Below are 20183 nucleotides of genomic sequence, written 5' to 3' on the forward strand. Positions count from 1 at the left end.
CGAAATACTCTAAAGGTTTTACTATGAACCTTCAGAGGGTTGTCCTTGAAACTTTCCAAGGGCCTTCCTCTTAATTGTGGAGGTTCTGCTTCAAAAAAGCTCGTAGGATTCTCTACGAAATCATTGGACAATGTTCTTCGAAATGTTCGGTTGATTGTTCTGAAAATCATTTTCGAATTCTTCGATAAATTTTCCTCAAAATCTTCTGAAAACAGTCTCAAATCTCCAAATGATCGGATAGAGGATTGTTCGTGAAAACCATTTAGGATTGTTATTGGTATACCTGTGATAGATTTCCTAAGAAATTCTCGGAGGATTTTTCTTGACATTTTTGGTTGGTAATTTCTCGAAATAATTAGAGGATTTTTCTTGATTTTATTCAAAATCCTTGGAGGATTAATTAACTCATTACGCGTGGTAAATATGGACAAATTATGGGTGAAATTATGAAAAAAATCCACGTGCACGGCTTGGAGGATTTTCTTTTCGAAATAATTGGTGTTTTTTTCTTGAAATCTTCTGAGAATTCTCCGCAAAGTTCTTGGAGTATATACCGTGATATCCTCGAAAGATATTCCTCAAAATCCTTTGAAGATATGCCTGAAAAACCTCAGATGATTGTTTTTGAGATACTCGGAAAATTTGCCTCAAAACCCTGATTTTCCTCAAAATACTTGCTAGTGGATTCTGCTCAAACACCCCGAAGATTTGCACTCTTAATCTTACGGAGAAATATTCTCGAACCTAACAATGGTTTTACCACGATTTCCTCGCGACATTTTCCTCAAAATCGTTAGTAGATTCCCCAGAAATCCTCCGCGAATTTTATACGACATCCCCAAAAAATCCTAGGAATCCTTGGAAATTCCTCGAAGTATTTTTCTTAACGTCCTTGGATAATTGGTTGAAATCTTCGGTGGACTGTCTTCGATATGCCTAGAAATCATTGAAGCTCTTTTCTCGAAACTCTATGCATATTTTTCTCGAAATCCTCGTAGGATATTCCTTTAAACCCTTTTAGGATAATTTGTGAGAAAATATATCGCCTGAGGGACGTAGAGTGCGTGGATATGAAACAGCTTGATCTCAAGAAACGCGTAAGTTATATTAGAAGTTCATCGCATCTAGCAAAGGCTTCGTTTTGTGAGACGAGATGTGCAAGGATAATGATGATAGCATCTTGAGGGACAAATGTCAGGTCCTGGAAAGGTAGCATCTGCATTTCGATGAACACCTGAATGGTGCAGTGATGGTCAAACCAGACAGCTATTGAAGGAGTTGTAAATGTGTGTCATCGTGTTTACATCACGATGTATTTTCCCAAAACAAAAAATGAAAATGAATTCTTCACAAGGTCTGCTAAAAAATAAATGCATGTCTTAGTCTTGGAATAATATTTTATTAAAATACTTATCAACGATTTTTAAACTGGAATAATGAGGCAAAACGTAACATATCTAACGGAAAACAATATTCTCTCCTTCCGGAGTTTACCTATATCACTATATGAGAATGCTGTACAATGGGTAAAGGCAATTGTTTCATTGTTTGGTGTACATTTTTTTTCTTATCGAAAGCAATTTGACTAGAGGAAAAATACTTTTGAAGGCAAAGTCGATTGCATATAACGATATGTTTGTTTGTTGATTCAATGCATCTTCGAACGGCATTCAAAGATCTCTGCTAACCTACATTATATCTACACAAGTCATCTACTGAACAAGACTCTCAAGTATACTGATGGTAGAAAACTGATTGGAATCCTTAGCGGTGTGGGAAAGCATTCGTGGATGGCTACATCTTCTTCCGATGATTGGACTCGCTGATGTACATTGTCCAGTAGGCGATTGTGAAGATGAGAAAGCTCAGTGGGAAGATAATGAGCGAGATTTGGTCCAACCGGCCTCGTTGCGAGCCGGCATACATCAGCGCCACGTCGGCCACGTTGCGGAAGCTGTGAACACTGAGATCGTGTTAGGGATCGCTTGAAAAGCATTCACTATTCATTTCGAAATGAAAATCTTACCGCCTTCTGGTCATTACGGAAGTCACGTGCTGAGTGGTTTGGAAACTGCCCGATAGGTTCCCGATCGAACTGACCTTGGATGCATCGGCCTCCTGCGGTTGCACCTTGTTGGTCCCCGTAACCTTGAGTCCGGTGCTTTCCAGGCCATTTTCGCGCTGCGGAGCATGGCGGGAGTTCATCTGCAAATGAGAATGCATCAATGAAAACGATGCAATAAAGAGATTCCCAAGAGGGCATGAATTATAAAAGCAACCAACCGGTGTCTCAACAGTGTTCGGAGACAGGGACAGTGTCGATTGGATCTGCACGGGGGGTGCGACCTGCACATGATGGGCTTTGGGCACTCGCCAGTGTTTATCGTACCGAATGCCGAAGAGCACAATAAAATACTCCATCAGCGCGAAAAATACAAAGAGCGTACACGATATCAGCCACACCTAGAAGAAGCATAAAAAACAGGAATGAATCACCCAAATGCAACCAACCATAAAAGATGATTAATTTCATTTCACCTCCAGACATTTGAGCTCGAGAGCATCCGGCGAGTTGTTCCGAACGGTGTCGAACATGGTGATTAGGGAGAGGAGTGTCGTCACCAGCAGGACCATTCGACCCGGAACGATTTCCGGAACGACGACAAATGAACCCCAGGACATGGACACGAACAGCGTCGAGGGAAGGTAGTTCTCCAGTAGGTAGCTCTTGACCTCACGTGACAGTGTTATCTCCAGTCGGGCGGAACTATGGTTGTCTGAAGCGCAGAGAAAGATGGCTGAAGTAAATCAATGGGAAAACTTGAATCGCGTGGAAGGTCAACACCTACCTTCGCCATAGTGAATCGTCTGCGGATTCTGCTCGGTGTAGAACGACACGACGTACTTTGGCAATCGGAAGAACCCATCTCCGAAATCCTTCGGGAATATCAGGCCGTTGTCGTTTTTCCAACGGAAGCGCATCTCTCTTACGCTGTATTTGTCTGAAGGAAGAAATTTTTGAAAATGTATTATTAAATTATATATTATTAAATTAAATTATTTCGTTAATAGCTAGTGTGTAAATTCAATGAGAGTTATAATCAGAAATACTTAAAGTGTGCCGTGAGTTATATAAATTCTGCAATAGGTTTGATCTATTCTTAATATAAGTTGCAATATTAGTATAACTATTAATCTTTCCAGCACTCTCTATGACTTTCTCTCGATGTATTTCTTCATGAATTACGCAACATATTGCTGTGCAAATTGCTTTAAAAGTTTGAAACATTTTCCATGTGTTTAAACTGGGTTTCTTTAAGAATTTATCTTGATGCAAATCCTAGAGCCTTTAGATATTCCTAAGCGATTTCTCCAATGATTCTTCAGAAATGCTTCACAAATTCCTCGGATTTTCCATTAATTATTCCAAAAATTTGGATAATTTTCCAATATATTCTCAAGAGACCAAAATTTGCTTCTGATCCTCATAGAAGTTCTCTTCTGAGTTCATTAGGTGTTCTTCAAAGTGTTGCTCAGAGAAAACTTAGATTTTTTTTAACGGGATTATTTAGTTTCAACCTGAATTCTTTGAATAATTTCTACACAATTTCTAGACAATTTCGTAAAGGAGTTTCTTAAGAAATGCTTGGAAGAATGTCTGCTCAGATTCTCGATTAGTTTTCTACGCTGGAGAGTCGCTTCTGCACCGGGCATGTTTGCATGGTCCACGTAACCACCACCACTATCCTTGTGCTTTTGTGTTCCCAGTTGCATTCTTGCACAGAAAAAAATCCGTTCTCGTATCCGTGAACAGCAGACGTGAACTCGTCAACAAGCAAAAATACACCGTGAACTAGATCATGTTTATGCGTAAACATGATGGTAGTTCATGGTGTATTTTTGACAGTTCACGTTTTCCAGAATTCTTTTTTGAGCGTGTGAATATTTGAACAATGGATCAATGCACGAGTTCACTAATTTGACGTTTGAGCGGTGCCGAATTCATTCGTTGTCATAGTCACGTAAATAACACGGCACCGCTCAAACGTCAAATAGTGAACTCGTGCATTGGTCGATTTCGGTCCAATACCTAATCTGTACCATTGCTAAAGATTGTGTTTTAAAAGTTGACTAGGGGAGATTTTTTTTATTGATTTCTTGTTTTTGTCAACTGCAAACGCATACGTCGTTTTATCCGTCCAATCAGTGAGTTTGATAAACGATTATATGGATAAATTGACGTAAACACCAGGTCACTGTAGGGGCCCAGATAGCCGTAGCGGTAAACGCGCAGCTATTCAGCAAGACCAAGCTGAGGATCGTGGGTTCGAATCCCACCGGTCGAGGATCTTTTCGGGTTGGAAATTTTCTCGACTTCCCAGGGCATAGAGTATCTTCGTACCTGCCACACGATATACACATGCAAAAATGGTCATTGGCAAAGTAAGCTCTTAGTTAATAACTGCGGAAGTGCTCATAAGAACACTAAGCTGAGAAAGAAGAAGAACCAGGTCACTGTCATAGCAACCTGGTTTATAGTTAAACTATCCAAATAAACACTCCGCAAACTGGGTGTTACTTCGGATAAGGTGGTGTATGTGCTCATACCAATTAATTTTCCTCTTACAGTTCAAATATTTTAAAACATATAAGCGCTGTTCGCATGTCCAACCAGTGCTGTATTATTAGGTAAAGAATGCATATCAATGAAAAAATGCATTTTGGTCAAATTAGCGCTTACGTCAACTATGCGAATATTGGCAGTGCAGTCAATCGATATTTTCTACTCTGATCCCGTGATGTCAGTTCGAATAAGTTTTTACTTTTATAAGCTGCATTACAGAACCCTGAACTTGGTCATTTTGTATGGAAAAATAGCATTTGATTACTAACGTTTGTCACTGTCTGTATGTTGATACTTTTTCAGTAATATCAGTGGAATTACCGTCAAACGGGGTAACTTGCAACAGGAGTGAAACTTGCAACACTTCTACATGTAACCGAATTGTCGTTTCGTTCACCATTGATTTAATTTAGTCAGTGCTGGATTTGGGCTTCGGGGGGCCCGAATCGCTTGACGGGTGCCCTTGGTATAAAATGAGCGAGAAATGCTAAGCATATAAAATTTAATATTATGAAAATAAAATATCCAGAAAACTGAAAAGAAATGTAATACTACTTCGTGACTGTTGCGTAAAATAAATCAATAATAGATGATTCTATTGAAAATATCACAGTTGAAATTAAGGCTATATTATTCATCGAGACTTGGATAACATCAGCAAATTTTATTTTGCTGATTCACCGTCATTGATATCGGAATTTTTAAAATCAGTTTTTTCCGTTCCTAATAAAAAAAATACACGAAAATGGGTTTACTGTATTCTATTCTCCAATCGAAACACAGTGAATACATTTTCACCGAATAATTTTTAGTTTTGAACAAAAAAAAAAACTCATTTTGAAGTTTCGATGATGACGATGGTTACGTTTAGGGTCGGTTAGGGACATAGTGGTTCCCTATTTCGCCATACGTGATTACTTTAATGTCTTCAAATTTTGAAATTTTGTGTGGTTGTAGTAGTTAGATTTTATATATATCTTGATGTTAAAACATTCAAAAAGATTTAAAATGTGAAAGTTATCAAAATTTCCCATATGGCCAAATAGGGAACCACTATGGTCATAACTGGTACACTTTCCCTATGGATCTTTGAACTTTTGCTGCAGATATTTCCATTTAATGAACTTGAACGACAGTCGTTATTGAAACAATAAGCAAATCTTTAATCTAATTTATTTTATTCTGCAGAAATTTTCTACCTTTATTGTTAGAAACAAATTTCCGAACTGGATTGAACAATATGCTTTTAAATACTCAATTTGATTTTCGTGACAGTAAAGGATCAAATGGTTGGCTAGCTTTGCTTTAATCAGATATTCAACAAGTCGAGCAATTGCACTCTAAAAAGCACGTGAGCTTCACTCTTGGTCTACTTCCAAAATCGGCTAAGTTTTAGTTCCTTGCTTGATAATTTCAATGATCCAGATATTGACAACACTTTGGAAGAATTATGCACGTTTAGACAATTTGCAGATGATGATATAGTCTGCGTAAATAGCCCTCGAGCGCAAATTTTGCTAAGACCATAGAAAAATTACCTGGATAATCCATCCACTTGGGCTAGTTATTTAAAGTCTGTAGATTTGGGTGATCATTATGGTAAATTCCCAGTTCTTAGTAAAAACTGCAATATTTTAACAAAACAATGAAAACATTAAATAAAAATATAGAAATCTGGCACAAATTGAAAAGAGGGCAGTAGACTATAGAAATTTCGAATTTTTGGTGGAATTTCAAATGTATTCGACAGAATAGTAGTGTCAGTACTCCGATAGTAAAATCAAGGAAATGTACCTTCGTCTTTTCAAGATCATTCCAGGACAAAGCGCTCTGTAATTTTGACATTATCTTTGCAGAACGCTGTGTTTGAATGTTTTTGATATAATCTTTTTTTTCTATCTTTATTAACAAGATTTTTAGCCCTGGGCTAGTTCATCTCGGGACCAACGGCTTTACTTCCCTTCCGAAGGAAGACGTCACTGAAATTTTTTAGTGACTATCTCGGGGATGGGATTCGATCCCAGGTCCTCGGCGTGAGAGGCGTGTGTTCTAACCACTACACCAGGTCCGTTAGCGAATAGAAGGATTTGCATTGAAACTGATCAGATAGAAAACGTATAGAATTTACTACTAACTATAAACTAACATAATCTCATGCCATAATACCTCTGTAAGAAATCGTATCGGATTTGTTTTCAAGAATGAAATCATTAATGTGAAACATAATTAATTGAATTACATTTAGATTTTTCACTTCTCGGGGGCCCCTTATGGGGGGGCCCGGGGCATCTACCCCCTCGGCACCCCCCCAAATCCGGGCCTGAAATAAGTATAACTTATTCCGCCATTCATTGACCTTTGATATACAACAGAAGATTTTGGTGAGGGTTTCAGTATTGTTCTTATTTTGGTTGGTTCGCTGGAGGTGAAAATCATATGACACATTGGATTGTATGAAATTAATGCTGAAAAACGTTCCTCGTATCACACAACTAGTACAAATATGTCATTCTAGGCATTTGCTATCAGTTATAGTACTTAGTAGTGTACAAATTGACAACATACAAGTTTTAATGATTTGATGCTTAAAAAATATAAAAAGTCAAAAACATTTTTGACTACCCTTGTGATGTTACTTGCAACAGCAATTTTGATATTAAATGTTTGATATTTCTTGCCGTTTGTCATCGAAAACAAATGAAATGGCAAAATTAAACATATAGGTATTTGTTCAGTAACATTTGAAATTTTGTAGCTCAATCAATTCAATATACGTTAGGTATATACTGGTTTAATACTAATTATTCAATCAATATTAATCAGTTTTCTAAAAGTAGAGTAACCTGTTTCGAACTAGGGTAGGTGTACCAGTTATGGACATAATGGTTCCCTATTTCGCCATTCGTGATAATTTGAATATTTTCAAATTTTTAATCATTTTGTGTGTTTTAGTAGTTTGATATCAAATGAATCTTGATGTTGAAACTTTCAAAAATATTCAAAATGTGGAAGTTTTTGAAAATACACATATGGCCAAATAGAGAACCACTATAGCCATAACTGGTACACTTTCCCTATTGTCATGCTTTTACTGCAGAAAATTATTAAATGATCTTAATAGTACCGTAATCCGGGGTAACATTGATCATTTTTTTTTAGTTTTTCTTAAATTTTTCATTTCACAATACAAATGTTACAAGATTCATATTTTTAAAACAAGTACTGGCACCCACCGCTCCTAGCTATGTACTTTATTTTGTTTTTCGAAAGATTTAAACATGTTTAAATAAATGTTTTAAGTGATTTTTTGATTCAGCTGATATGGGGTAACATTGATCACCCAAGTAAACAACGTTCGCTAATATTAGAAATGTCGTTACTTACTAAAATCAGGGCCCCTGAAGCCGAATATGAAGACCAAACTCTTACAAGTCATTTACATTTTGAGTTATTTCAAAATTAAAAACACCTGGAACCTAAGTAGCCAATTTCCTCAGGAAATTCTACATTCGTAATAGTAATTAGTTAATGTTGCCTAATTGAATAAACTTATGAAAGATTTGACAACGGAATCGTTTTCGGCGATGCCATTTTTAGTAAGAACCGCATTTTCCTTGATCACATCGTCTGCAGAACTCATGTGAAACATGAATTTTCGGTAGTGTCAGTGAAAATGATAGAAATCATTGTTTCAAAAAGTTGACAAATTTGCGCATGACCTAAACGCAATTTTGGCAAAAACCTCAATCATTAGCTTATGAATATACGAAAGAGAGGCACCATTCATGGTTCGAAAATGTTTCATCAATAAATCTTTATTTGAACGTTTAACAAGATGAGTCGTCCCGATCAATGTTACCCCGCTGATCAATGTTACCCCGGATTACGGTACGATATAGGTTAAGGTTACCCACAACAGGGGTAGCATGAAAAATGTCCATTTTCCGTCTCTCCTGATGCCAGGAAACCAAATACTGATAAAATTATTACCGCTTGGTATTCTTTACGTGGCGATTAGGGTACCAGAACAAAAAAATATTTTTTTTCGGTACGGTGTCTAAAACATCAAAAATGGGGGTGAGATTGGGTCAAGCAAGAACGATAGTAAATGGAATTGCAAGTCCACTTTTTTTACATTTTTTGGTGCCGGGTGTTCTCTTTTTCATAAATATGTGTTGATTTTTTCTAAATACAGCAACTTTGAAACATCAAACAAATCTACTTGAGTAGTCCGTGCATTGAATAACAATGCAACGCATTTTGACAACTTCTTAAACCAGCAACTGTGTTTTGTGCGCAGCAACATCATAAAATTTTATGAAATGGATTTATTTTTTGGGATTTAATTATTTATCAGTATTTTCGTATTATAGAAACATCTCACGAGATTACAAATAAGTTGGATCGCTGAAATATTGGGATTATGACGTCTGCCTGAAATGTATTGATCGTGGAATATCGCACCGAAATTTAACTACTTGCGAAGGTTTAAAATCATCAATGTTTCAATACACCTTTGAGGAAACTGAATAGGCTTTATGGCAATGGAGATGAGACTATGAAGACAATTTGAGGGAAAAAATAAGAAAATTTATGTAAACATGACGTTTACATAATTTTTTCTCATAGGTCTTCATTTTTTGGTATAATCGTTCTTTTAAGTAGGTTTATCATACCTGTGAAACATCTTAGATATCTTTTCGTCTTGTTTGCATTGTGTTTTATCAATATTTTTCAGCTGTGAATGTTGTTTTGCAATCATATTCTCAAAAACAAGTTATTTCAATTACAGTGACCCAATGTCACCCCCTCTATGGGGTGAGATTGGGTCATTTTTCATTCACTTGTGGTGCCGCTGTGAATAAATATTTTTCTTTAATTTGTTCAACAGTTGTTAATGTACCATCAAAGTACATACACACCAAATTTGAAGTTTATTGGAGTTAAATTGCGATAGTTATTCAATAAATAAATCTTACATATCCCTTTTTGACCCATTCTCACCCCCAACGACGGTATTTGAAAATCCTCTTGGATTTGTCCTTTATATTTTTACAGAAAACCTTTCATTCGTCCATTACTACAATGAGTAATTCTTTAAGTGATAATAGCAGTAAAGAATGTCCTCAGCGATTATATCAGTTTTGTTTGCCAAGAATTCTTATAAAAAATTCTCTTCTAAATAAGACTTTTACAAGAATTTTCTGTGAAGTTAGAGAGTGAACTTTCAAATGCTTATATAAAATTTACTACAATAGGTACCGTAATCCGGGGGCAAATTGATCACTATTTTACATTTTTTTTGTTGTGTTGTCCTTCGGAATTCAAATATTGTCAAATACATTTCGACAAAATCAGTACTCCATTGATCTTTATCAGTTTACGTAATCGAATATTCATGAAATAATATTTAACATATCATAAAAATAATTTTAATATCAAAACAATAAAATGTCACTCTGGGGCGAATTTGATCACCATACAAAAAAGCAGGTTTAAAAATAAAAAAAATCCCTCTCTACTAAATTTGGGTCTCCTGAATCTGAAAATGATGTCAAAATTCTTACAAGTCGAGTATTTCATCATTTTATTGCAAAATTAAACTTTGAATATCTGCCTTAAACGCCTAAATGTAGGCAATTTCTCTTGAAATGATCACATTAGTTGAGAATAAACGGTTTTATGAGCAAAAAACTATAATTGCTATGCCGTATGATATCAAAATTGAGTTCAGTAGTTCATACTTAAGCTTACACAACATTTTAAACACCTAAAGTTGATATGTAGGCACAGCACCAGTAGATTGTTTAGCACCGATATTTCCAACTGTGTTACTCACCCTACTAAAAATGAAAAAGTTGAAAATCATCATTAGATATCTATAAACTAGAAAACATGGAATGTATGTGGTGCCAACGAAACCTTTAGCGTCCTTGGGAGGAATTGTGTTTTTGTACCGACCTGATCAAAATCGCCCCAGTGATCAATTTGCCCCCGGTTTACGGTAACTATTTCTGTCTAGTATGTGTTTATAGGTTTTTAAATGGCTACATTTATAAACATATTATTTTGATTTATACATGTTTCTCAATAATTTGTAGATTTTATAGCTTATTAAAAGTCTAATCCCGTACACTTTACAATACCTAATAACCTACACTTTACAAGTTTAATAGTAGTATTTTAAATTTAACTTTCTATGCTTTACCATGCAAAATGATCAGCTTCTGGAATATTTTTTTAATTTTTAATGCATATGTCGCAAGTTTTATGTTTTAAAACATGTACTGGCACCCACCGCTCGTGACGATATACTGTATTTTGGTTTTCAAAAGATTTAAGTATGTTTAAATACATATTTTGAGTGAGTTTTTGATTTAGCTAATATGGGGTAACATTGATCACCCATGTAAACAACGTTCGGTAATGGTAAAATGTCATTACTTACTTAAATCGTGGCCTCTGAAGCCGAATTTAGAGACCAAACTCTTACAAGTAATTTACTTTTTGAATTATTTTAAAAAGTAAAACACTTTGAGCTGCGGAATATGCCTCAAGGTAGGCAATTTCCTAAGTAAATGCTGAAGTCACAATAGTAGTTCGTTAATGTTGCATATTTGAATAAACTTATGAAAGATCGGTTTTGGCTATGCCATTTTTAGTAACAATCGCATTTTTCTTGCCCATACCATTTGCAGAACTAATGTCAGACATGAATCTTCAGAAGTGTCATTCATAATAATAAAAATAATTGATTCAAATAGTTGACTTATTTAGACATGAACTAAATGCAACTTACGCACAAACCTCAATTTTTATTAGCTCATGAATGTAAGAAAAAGAAGCACCATTTATACTTTGAAAATACTCCATCAATAAATGATGATTAGAAGTTTTTACGAGCAGAGACATAACCAGAGAATCAAATTGTCATCTAAACAGATGAAAAACAAACAACAACACAAATTCGCTCACAACCGTGTGCCCAACTTTTGCGGATAGGGATACAATCAAAAGCAAAATTGTCATGACAATCACAGAACACAACATTGTTGCAACCTTTTCAACTCGCGATAATCAGTTATTTTAAACACAAAACCAAATTTGTTTTATAGATGCTGTTCGTTAGTAAGTTTTTGAAAATTACAATGCGAAGCCTAGAAAATCGCTGAAAATATTCTGTTCAAGTAGTGATAAATTGATGTTGCCAAATAAAATTGTTGCAACAAGAATAGGAGATGGCAAAGCCTTTGTTGCTGCGTGTTGTGTGACAATTGATTCACTGGTCATAACAATCAATGTTGCCCCGCTGATCAATATTAACCCTTATTATGTTAATTACCTTTCAGTTTTGACCAGCGTAAGAGAAAATATGATTTTTATGCTGCGGATACGCTTTCATTCGTATTATGTATGGAAAATATCGGAGCTGAGCATAAAGCTTATTTTTTCATTGAAAATCGCCTTGATATATAGGCCACTAGAATCACTTCTAGCCGCATTCATAACATCGGTTCCTAAATTGGCCAATCATATGGATTTCTTATGGGCTTATTCACGAATTCCATAACGTCAAAAATAATCGTTTTGATACCCACCCTCATTCTAAAGACGCTTTTTTAAGATTGTTTTACTAATTTTGTATGAGCTGTAACCCATATGATCACCAATCCACCCCTTTTAGCGTTTTCGAAATTTATGAATGCGCCCTATGAGAGTGGCCTAATTAGGAATATCCTGGCCAAATTAGGTGTATTGGAATTGCAATTATAATCAAAATTGTTTGTTCTATTTTTTTATCGAATCGATTTGAACGAATAATTGAATGTAGCTTAAACATAAGATTGTGTTCTACCAAACACAACATGTTTTATGCTAATTGCTGTGCAAAACGGCGACCAAAACAGGAGCTTCTACCCTATATTTTTTAAGCGTTTGAGGGTTTCACATAAAGTATTTTCATTAGAATTTAGAAGATGAACCATTGAAAGCCGTTCGATTCCTCTTCTGATTATAAACATTGTATCAGTCTTATGTATATTTTAAATACTCACAGCTACTAAAATCTACTGGACATCTTTGTACGTCTAACGGATACAGTACGAAATCCATGTCGCACTTAAAGATGATTGTGGCTCTGCAATCAAAAAGATAGTTAATCCGGTTACAAACCTTCAGTTCAACCGATTCGCATTCGTTGCGACTCACCCCTTGGTCAGCACCAGGGTGCTATTTTTGTACAGGCGCAGTTTGCTGATTTCCTCGAACAGGGTCATCACCTTCATCTCCCGCAGCTGCCGTATGTACAGATCGGGAACCCACACCGTCATCTGCTCGGTCGGCGTGAGCTCCATGTACTCCTTGGTCATGGTGCCGGTGGGATCGTCCGGAACCAGCCGGGGATCCTCCCAGGTGACTTGCAGAAACGCGTCGATTGATATTTCCTGCGTGGAAATGGAGATTTATTTTTGGCCCGCCAAATCGAATCCAAGCACTGAACGGTCAGTGACTTACCTCCTTGTTCTCGTCCACTCCCGATATCCGATTGATGTACAGGGAAATTGACACTTCTGTGAGTGAACCTGCGGTGGGGGGTGGAAGATAGAATGGGATATTAAAGGGGTATTAAAATTGGAAGTAGGGAAAGCTCCAGTGGCGATAGTCGTGTTTTGTAGGGCGTGATGCGCTGCGTTCTGCACTACAAGGTTGGAAACACCTGTCCCCCCACCTTAGATGCGAGAGTCCGTAAATAGCTAGATGTGGGGCGTGTTTGCCAGTTCTAAATTTAATTGCACTTATGCATTATCACTGCATTGCAATTGAAATGGAGTTGTCAATTATCAGAAGCGGAATGACGAGTGCGATGATGAGGGCACTGTGTCCATGGCAGAGCTATTGGGTATTGGCAGCTTGGCGTTAATCGTTCATTGCTAGTCGGTCTATCCGGTGTCAAGTTCAACCTTGGCACCACTTGGTGGCCGCTATTTCTACGCGCCCTGTCAGCAAAATTAATAGTTTATTCATCCGGGTAAAAGCGGATAGAATAACCAAGTACCAACTATAAATCCATCGTCAATATCAAGGTGGATGAGAAATTTCTTCGAGATTAGGAATCGAGGAAACGAAGGTTGAATAAAGTTGAGGCAAATCAAGGCTCGGAAATGGCTATTTATGTAGGTGTGTAGAATAAACCGAAGAAGGTGTGCTATTTTATGGGTTGGGTAAGCGAGACTAATTTGGAGAATTTGTTTTCCCAACTCATCATTATCGTCTGCTGTCATTATCCCACGGGCTCCTGAAATATCATCATTTTCTTTGTCGGGAAGGTTTACTGACCTATCAAACTTTAAGAACGTGTATGCTGAAAAAGCGCAATAAAGCTAATGGATTGAAATGCAATTATCTTAAAATGCATACAGCTAGAAGATGGTTCACAGGTGGGGTGGTCTGGAAGTGTGTGGGCTGTGTCTGCAGATATCCAATTACTTCCATTCCTTGCCCGTAAGGTGAGCGATGAACCTGCATGCAAAAACTGCGGGAAAGGAGCAATTCAGTGGTGACGGTTGGTAAATGCGTTCTGGAGACAGTGACGGTGACGACATGGATAGAGGTGTAATTATTTGCCTCTGTTCTTCCGTCTACTGATTAGCGCTCTGTCACGTTGTGGTAATGCGGAAGATATTTTGATGACACACTACGGAATGGGTGGAACGCCATTGTAGCGTGTCACAAGAATGTTTGATCTGTTTCATGGTCAAGATCGATTTTTACCATTTCTGTTTATTGTTTAGAAATTGGTTAGGTTAGATAAGGGAAGGTAAACAGTGAAGCTGTTGGTAGAGGCGAGATTCCGGTTGAGCAGTTCCATTGATACGAATAATTGCTCAACAAATTGGTTTCATGTCTAATATTTAATCCACCTAATGAGTTTCCTGGTAGAAATAGTACATTGTTCAACTATGAAAACGATAATGTATCGAGAAACAGTTTTTAAACTGTCAAATAAAAAGTTTACCTTGCGGATTATTCAAACAAAAAATCAAAGAAATAAACTGTAGACTTATTATCTCTTGATTGATTCAAAGGCTACATACAATTAAGAGAAAAGATATGAGATATGGGTGATATTTGCAATAGTTTGCAAAAATTGTTTTGATGGAATCGTACAGGGAATTCGACAAAATTTATTTGAAAATAATTTTATAATAATTGTGCTGATTACTTCAGGAATTCTTTCAAGAATTCCATCAGGTTTACTTTGCGAATGATCCTAGCTAAATTCCGAGAGTATAACTTGCAGACTCTTCATCTGTTTATTGATTTCAAGGAGGCGTACGATTCAGTGAAAAGAAATGAGCTATGACAGAAAAAATCGAAATCAAGTGTTCGGATTGCAGACGAGGTGTCAACGAGGTGTGACGCAGCAGGGAGACGCACTTTCTAATTTGCTGTTGAGCATTGCACTGATTGCACTCGAGGGGATTATTAGGAGATCTGGCGTGCTAACAAACGTCACTGTTATCACAAGGTCGTATATGCTCCTTGGCTTTGCGGACGATATCAACCTTATTGGAATCGATCGCAGATCAGTGGAAGACGTCTTTGTGGTTTTGAAGAGGGAAACAGCGAGGATAGGCCTGACCATTAAGGGGGCAGGATCCGTCATTAATTTCTGGATTTTCAAAAGCAGTTTTTTCGTTCAAAATCAAGAAAATTTACAGGAAAATGTGTTTACTGTATTCTATTCTCCAACCGAAACACAGTGAACACATATTCATTGGGGACGGGCCTGGTGTAGTGGTTAGAACACACGCCTCTCACGCCAAGGACCTGGGATCGAATCCCATCCCCGAGATAGTCACTTATGACGTAAAGGTTATAGTGACGACTTCCTTCGGAAGGGAAGTGAAGCCGTTGGTCCCGAGATGAACTAGCCCAGGGCTAAAAATCTCGTTAATAAAGATAGAAAAAAAAAACATTTTCATTGAATATTTTTTAGTTTTGAACAGAAAAACTGCTTTTGAAGCTTCGATGATGACGATGATTACGATGACGGAGCGTTGAACGTTAATTCTATCAATACGAAGTACATGATTGCAGGTACAGATAGAGGTTGACTTTGTGGAGTAAGTGCTGAGTAGTGTTTGATGGGAATGTGTTTGAAGTTGATGAAGAATTTGTTTACCTTGGAACACTTGTGATATGAGACAACGAAGTTTCCCGCGAAGTGAAAAGGCTCGTTGCGGCTGCAAATAAGGCCTTTTACGGACTACGTAATCAACTTAGGTCCCGCAACTTGCAATCGGAAACAAATTTTGCCCTGTACAAAACATTGACGCTTCCGGCGGCTCTCCACGGGCACGAAGCGTGGACGTTGAATGAGGTAGACCCGAAAGCCTTCAGTGTTTTTGAGCATAAAGTGTTGCGGACAATACTAGTCGGGAAACTAGAAAATGATGTGTGGCGCAGACGCATGAAACAAGAGTTGTATCAAGTGTATAACGATGCGAATATTATTGAGAGTGTGGAATACGACAGACTTCAGTGTGAATGTCGGAAGAAAGAATTGCGAAAATAATATACAGCAGGGAACCAGGTAGAGGTCCGCGTAAACGTTCGGGTCAACTGCAAAAGTATCGCCCAAGACCGACGAAGATGGAGCTTTATAATAGCCAGGCAATGGCGTGTGTCGCTACGCTGTAGTCATCAAGTACTAGGTAGGTGTACCTCTAGTTACATCTCAGAAATTCCACAAAGTGTTTTATCGAAGGTACTACTTTATATCACTAGGAATTCCTTTATGGTTTTTTTCAGATATTTTAGCAAAGCTTCTTCCATAAACTATTTTGAGAATTTCTCTATTAATTTTCCAAGAACTCAACTAATTATTTGTTATTATTATTATCTGTATTAACGAGATTTGCAGCCCGAGGCTGGCTCATCTCGGACTAATTATTTGTATTAAAATCGCGCTAATAACTCTTTCAATAATACCTCAACATCTATTCGTCTAAGGATTCGAATAATTAGTCCGCCAAGAATATCTCATCAAATGTCTTCAGATATTGAAACTCTGTAGGAAAAACATCCGGAATTTCCTTACAGATTATTTTTTGCGTAAGACTTTTTCAGAACTTTTGCCATGTCATGCTTATACTTTCTTCTTCCGCATTTCTTGTGAAAAATCTTACCGCATTTGGTGTTCCCGCATTTGATATTTGCATTTCAAACGCACACAGCAATACTTCCGAACATTTAGGGGGAATGGTCCTCCGGAAATCTAGGGGGTTGGTGTCAGGCCCTGCAAGCCAGCCGTAAAAAAAAAAATCAAGCAACGAATAATCAACGAGAGAATACGAACCGGGACAATCGGCGAAGACCACAGCGACGTAAAGGGACTAGCGATTGGAAGCTCGGTACGTGGAACTGTAAATCTCTCAACTTCATCGGGAGCACACGCATACTCGCCGACGTGCTGAAGGACCGCGGATTCGGCATCGTAGCATTGCAGGAAGTGTGTTGGAAGGGATCAATGGTGCGAACGTTTAGAGGTACCGTAATCCAGGGTATCATTGATCAGCGGGGTAACATTGATCGGAATGACTTATCTCATCAAAAGTTAGTATTATCATTTATTGATGAAATATTTCCAAACCATGAATGGTGCTTCTCTTTCTTATATTCATGAGCTAATAAAACTTAATATTTTTGCGAAAATTGCGTTTACCTTATGCGTAAATTTGTTAACTTTTCGAAATAATGATTTTACTTGGTAAAGATGACACTACCGAATACTCATGTCTCACATGAGTTCCGCAAACGATATAAGCAAGGAAAATGTAGTTATTACTAAAAATGGCATCGCCGAAAACGATTCCGTTGTCAAAACCTTTATAAGTATGCTCAATTCGTCAACATTACCGAATTACTGTTAAGAATATAGAATTCCCTTAGGAAATTGCCTACCTTTAGACGTATTCCATGGTTCGAGGTGTTTTTAATTTTAAAATAACTTAAAAAGTAAATGACTTGTAAGCGTTTGGCCTTCATATTCGGCTTCGGGAGCCATGATTTAAGTAAGTAACGACATTTTCAATATTACCGAGCATTGTTTACATAGGTGATCAATGTTACCCCATATCAGCTAAATCAAAAAATCGCCTAAAACATTTTTTTAAACATGGTTAAATCTTTCAAAAAACAAAATACAGTGCTATAGGTGATAAAAAAAATACGAGCTATAGGTGGTAGTACTAGTTTTAAAAATAAAAAAATTGCGACATTTGCAGTTTCGAACGAAATATTTAAGAAATATTCAAAAAAATGATCAATGTTACCCCGGATTACGGTAACCATACCATCTACCAGAGCTGCGGCAATACACATGAGCTGGGAACATCTTTTATAGTGATGGGTGATATGCAGAGGCGCGTGATCGGGTGGTGTGCAAGTTGAAGATCAAAGGTCGGTTCTTCAACTTCAGCATAATAAACGTGCACAGCCCTCACTCCGGAAGCACTGATGATGATAAAGACGCTTTTTACGCGCAGCTCGAACGCGAGTATGACAGCTGCCCAAGCCACGACGTCAAAATCATCATAGGAGATCTAAACGCTCAGGTTGGCCAGGAGGAGGAATCCAGACCGACGATTGGAAAGTTCTGCGCCCACCGGCTGACGAACGAAAACGGCCTACGACTAATTGATTTTGCCGCCTCAAAGAATATGGCTATTCGTAGCAACTACTTCCAGCACAGCCTTCCATACCGATACACCTGGAGATCACCACAGCAAACAAAATCGCAAATCGACCACGTTCTGATTGATGGACGGCACTTCTCCGACATTATCGACGTCAGGACCTATCGTGGCGCTAACATCGACTCTGACCACTATCTGGTGATGGTCAAACTGCGCCCAAAACTCTCCGTCGTTAACAACGTACGGTACCGACGACCGCCCCGGTATGACCTAGAGCGGCTCAAGCAACCGGATGTCACAGCGGCATACGCGGAGCACCTCGAGGCTGCATTATCGGAAGAGGGTGAGCTGGACGAAGCCTCTCTTGAGGACTGCTGGAGAACAGTAAAAGCAGCCATCAACGATGCAGCTGAGAGCAACGTCGGGTACGTGGGACGGAGTCGACGGAACGATTGGTTCGACGAGGAGTGCCAGGAGGTTTTGGAGAAGAAGAATGCAGCGCGGGCGGTCATGCTGCAGCAAGGGACCCGGCAGAACGTGGAACGCTATAAACGGAAACGGCAACAGCAGACCCGCCTCTTTCGGGAGAAAAAACGCTGCCTGGAGGAGACGGAGTGCGAGGAGATGGAACAGCTGTGCCGGTCTCAAGAAACGCGTAAGTTCTATCAGAAGCTCAACGCATCCCGCTACGGCTTCGTGCCGCGAGCCGAGATGTGTAGGGATAAGGATGGGAGCATTCTGACGGACGAGCGTGAGGTGATCGAAAGGTGGAAGCAGCACTTCGACGAGCACCTGAATGGCGCTGAGAGCACAGGCAATGAAGGACGGGACAACGGAGGAAATGCTTTCGTGAGTACTGCGGAGGATGGAAACCAACCAGCCCCCACTTTAAGAGAGGTTAAGGATGCCATTCACCAGCTCAAGAACAACAAAGCTGCTGGTAAAGATGGTATCGGAGCTGAACTCATAAAGATGGGTCCGGAGAGGCTGGCCATTTGTCTGCACCGGCTGATAGGCACAATCTGGGAAACAGAACAGCTACCGGAGGAGTGGAAGCTAGGCGTTATATGCCCTATCTACAAGAAAGGCGACAAGTTAGATTGTGAGAACTTTCGAGCGATCACCATTCTAAATGCGGCCTACAAAGTATCATCCCAGATCATCTTCCGTCGTCTGTCACCTGTAGTAAACGAGTTCGTGGGAAGTTATCAAGCCGGCTTCGTTGACGGCCGATCGACAACGGACCAGATCTTTACTGTGTGACAAATCCTCCAAAAATGTCGTGAATACCAGGTCCCAACGCATCACCTTTTAATCGATTTCAAGGCGGAGTCTTCGAACGTCGGGTGCTTAGGACGATCTTCGGCGGTGTGCAGGAGAACGGTGTGTGGCGGCGAAGGATGAACCACGAGCTCGCCCAACTTTACGGCGAATCCAGTATCCAGAAGGTGGCCAAAGCTGGAAGGATACGATGGGCAGGGCATGTTGCAAGAATGCTGGACAGCAACCCTGCAAAGATGGTGCTCGCTTCGGATCCGGTTGGTACAAGAAGGCGTGGAGCGCAGCGAGCTAGGTGGGCGGATCAGGTGCGTATCGATTTGGCGAGCGTGGGGCAGAACCGAGGATGGAGAGATGCGGCCACGAACCGAGTATTGTGGCGTGAAATTGTTGATTCAGTGTTATCTGTGTGGATGTTAACTAAATAAATGACAATACTTCGCGTACCTGCAGGTATGAAATAAACCCCATTTGTGGACCTTGGCTAATCTTGTCCAGTAACTCCTAGCCCTACCTCCCCGCGGTGCCACCTGGGGCACGAGTAACCATAGGAAAGAAGGGTAACCAACCCCGGTGGAACC

At 38.8% G+C, this 20183-nt stretch overlaps 1 protein-coding gene across 3 annotated transcripts in view; it reads right to left on the minus strand.

Moving 5' to 3' along the window:
* Positions 1-1379: 1379 nt before the first annotated feature.
* LOC5571256 (glycine receptor subunit alphaZ1) overlaps positions 1380-20183 on the minus strand; it is a 42282-nt gene continuing 23478 nt past the window's right edge. Inside the window, exons 3-10 of one of the 3 annotated variants that reach the window (XM_021840242.1) lie at positions 13139-13206; positions 12833-13068; positions 12679-12761; positions 2850-3002; positions 2539-2798; positions 2284-2463; positions 2027-2205; positions 1380-1963 (exon numbers count right to left, since the gene is read on the minus strand). In XM_021840242.1, the coding sequence (XP_021695934.1) occupies positions 1795-1963; positions 2027-2205; positions 2284-2463; positions 2539-2798; positions 2850-3002; positions 12679-12761; positions 12833-13068; positions 13139-13206 (1328 nt within the window). In that variant the 3' untranslated portion in view covers positions 1380-1794. The remainder of the gene's footprint in view (positions 1964-2026; positions 2206-2283; positions 2464-2538; positions 2799-2849; positions 3003-12678; positions 12762-12832; positions 13069-13138; positions 13207-20183) is intronic. The other 2 variants (XM_021840243.1, XM_021840244.1) reach the window with 2 other exon arrangements.

The sequence above is a fragment of the Aedes aegypti genome, chromosome 2 (assembly GCF_002204515.2).
Source record: "Aedes aegypti strain LVP_AGWG chromosome 2, AaegL5.0 Primary Assembly, whole genome shotgun sequence".
In the NCBI taxonomy this organism is placed as follows: domain Eukaryota; kingdom Metazoa; phylum Arthropoda; class Insecta; order Diptera; family Culicidae; genus Aedes; species Aedes aegypti.